Source organism: Gossypium arboreum, chromosome 4 (assembly GCF_025698485.1).
Source record: "Gossypium arboreum isolate Shixiya-1 chromosome 4, ASM2569848v2, whole genome shotgun sequence".
Lineage (NCBI taxonomy): Eukaryota > Viridiplantae > Streptophyta > Magnoliopsida > Malvales > Malvaceae > Gossypium > Gossypium arboreum.
Genome location: NC_069073.1, coordinates 101,096,214 through 101,098,964, shown reverse-complemented (window position 1 = coordinate 101,098,964; position 2,751 = coordinate 101,096,214). Strand labels below are relative to the sequence as shown.

The following is a 2,751-nucleotide window of genomic DNA, read 5'->3' as shown; positions in this document are numbered from 1 at the left end:
TTTAAGTTTATATATTTCATATATATAATATTAATTTCTTAATAAATTATTTTTATTTTTAATATAATTTAAGTTTATACATTACATATACAATAATATTAATGAGTTTAATTATAATTTAAATACATATTTTTTTAGAACAACAAAACAAAAACAAACATTTTATTTAAAAAAAAATGTTTTTATGACACTGAATAATAAACAATTTAAGTTTTTTGAAAGCTCATTTTAACCACGTTAACCCTATACAAAACCAACTCACCCGAATTCATAAACACAAGCGCGTGGCAAAACAACCGGTTCAGAGTTTTATCTTCCCCCTTCTAGAGGCAGACCCCATGCGTCCTCGGTCCACCCGATGATCCAATAGTTCAAAATGAACACTAGAATCTTCTTGTCCGAAATAGACATCTTTCCTCTCTCTATATTTTCTAGTTCATCCCACCACACTCCATTTTTCATGATCTTTCTACAATCAGCATTTTGACAATAACCAGAAACAGAGCCAGTTCCCTTCAGCTCGTTATTGCAAAACATTTCTTGTTTTTCTTTTTATCTGGGATCAGTGCGAACACTTGGAAATGGCGAAGAAGTGCTACCCGACAGTGAGCGAAGAGTATAAAAAAGCAGTGCAGAAATGCAAGAGAAAGCTTCGGGGACTCATTGCCGAGAAGCATTGTGCTCCCATCATCCTCCGTTTAGCGTAAGCTTTTTGTCATTTTTTCATTGTTCTGTTTTTCTTTTTTCTGCTGGGACTTCATTATCCGTTGGTTTATATGAGACAGATGGCACTCAGCTGGAACATTCGATGTGAAAACCGGAACAGGAGGGCCGTTCGGGACGATCAAGCATCGGGATGAGCTCGCTCATGAAGCCAACAGCGGTCTCGACATAGCTGTTAGGCTTTTAGAACCCGTTAAGGAACAGTTCCCCATTCTGTCTTACGCAGATTTCTACCAGGTATTCCAATCCCAAATCAGTGTTTGCTTTTGCTCTATTTACTCGGTGTTTTTCTTATTGACTTCGATGTGGTGAAAAGTTGGCTGGAATTGTTGCTGTTGAAGTTACGGGAGGGCCTGAAATTCCTTTCCACCCTGGGAGACCGGTAAGATATCCATTAATCTCCCATTTGTGCTTGATCACACCTTATTTTTATGATCTTAAAAGGATGGGAAACATATATAGTTATAACTCCGACTTGTTTTTCAGGACAAAAATGGACCACCTCCAGAGGGTCGTCTGCCACAGGCCACCAAGGGTCAGTTTCATGCATGAAAATTAAGAAAATGGATAATTACAAGTGTTTCGTTGTAAAGAAGTTTCCATTCTTTAATTTTTGTTTCTATACAGGCTCTGATCATCTGAGAGAAGTGTTTGGGCACATGGGTCTTGGCGATAAAGACATTGTTGCTTTATCCGGTGGTCATACGCTGGTAAAGTTGACAAGAGAGATTATGTTTTCCAACTGTTAGACGTAAGTTCAATGCGTTCTAATTATGTCGTTGAAACCATTATTATTACAGGGGAGGTGCCATAAGGAGCGTTCTGGGTTCGAGGGACCCTGGACTTCGAATCCTCTCATTTTTGATAACTCCTATTTCAAGTAACAGCTCTTTTAGTACTTAAATTATTGTTGTGAGTTGATGCTCGAATCGTTTCCAACTTGATTGCATTGTGACCCATGTTCTTACATTCTTGTTTGAAACAGAGAACTTGTCAGTGGAGAGAAAGAAGGTCTGATTCAGTTGCCAACCGACAAAGCACTTTTGGAAGATCCTGTCTTTCGCCCTCTTGTCCACAAATATGCTGCAGTAAGTATCAATTCATATCTTTCAGCTTTTTGCTATATATATCATATAGATTTAACATATGCAACCTTTATTTTATCTCTCAAGTGCGTTTCATTTGTACCAGTACATGTATATATATATGTAATAGTTGGAACTTTTAGTTATGAATAATGTTGTGCCTTATTAGGATGAGGATGCCTTCTTTGCTGACTATGCTGAATCTCATTTGAAGCTTTCGGAGCTTGGGTGAGTAGCAACCAACTTTTTATTTCATCCCCTTCTGCAAATTCTCTTGCATTTTTCCTATATAATCTAACAATTTCTTTGACCATGTTTTAGATTCGCGGATGCCGAATAGGGGATTTATAAAAGCATCCAACATGATCATGCTGCTGTCTTGTGCCTGATGTTTACGAGTCTTTGCCGTTTGTGAAAAACATGTTGATCAAAATTTATGTTTTGTGTCCTGTGTACGATTAATAAATATCACAGTATGATGAAATAAGAATTTGAGGACAAAGAAATGTTGGTGTTTAGTGCACGTTTTGTTGGAAATGAGTTAATTGTTTCCTCCTATTAATAGAAATGAGTATGTATTGAAAGCGTGGGAAATGTTTTGGGTACGAATTAAATGGTATATCTTGAATGTATTTTTATTATTTTAATAATTTATATTTTTATAATTTTAAAGGGTAGATCAATTTTTTATATTTTTAAGAATTAAAGTATAATTTTATCATTATTAATTTAAAATTTTATAAATTTTAAAAATATATAAATGAATTTTTTTTCATGGTTTATGTTATATTTTCCTACTTGTATTATTGGTTGTCATGCTGAATATTTGTTGAAGATTATCAAAGTTATATTTGATTCAATTGAATTCCATGATTGCTTTTAATTTAATCATATAATATTTTCATAATATCACTATCCAAAGCCATAGAAGTTAAATTAAATA

The 2,751-nt window shown here is 34.5% G+C and overlaps 1 protein-coding gene across 1 annotated transcript; it reads left to right on the top strand.

Moving 5' to 3' along the window:
* The first annotated feature begins 300 nt into the window (after positions 1 to 300).
* On the top strand, positions 301 to 2,402 carry LOC108488538 (L-ascorbate peroxidase 2, cytosolic). The gene is made up of 9 exons (XM_017792819.2): positions 301 to 703; positions 786 to 960; positions 1,040 to 1,105; positions 1,210 to 1,258; positions 1,351 to 1,433; positions 1,524 to 1,603; positions 1,709 to 1,811; positions 1,978 to 2,036; positions 2,130 to 2,402. Exons 1-9 carry the CDS (start codon positions 582 to 584, stop codon positions 2,146 to 2,148), a joined length of 756 nt encoding a protein of 251 aa, XP_017648308.1. The 5' UTR covers positions 301 to 581; the 3' UTR covers positions 2,149 to 2,402.
* The last annotated feature ends 349 nt before the right edge of the window (positions 2,403 to 2,751 follow it).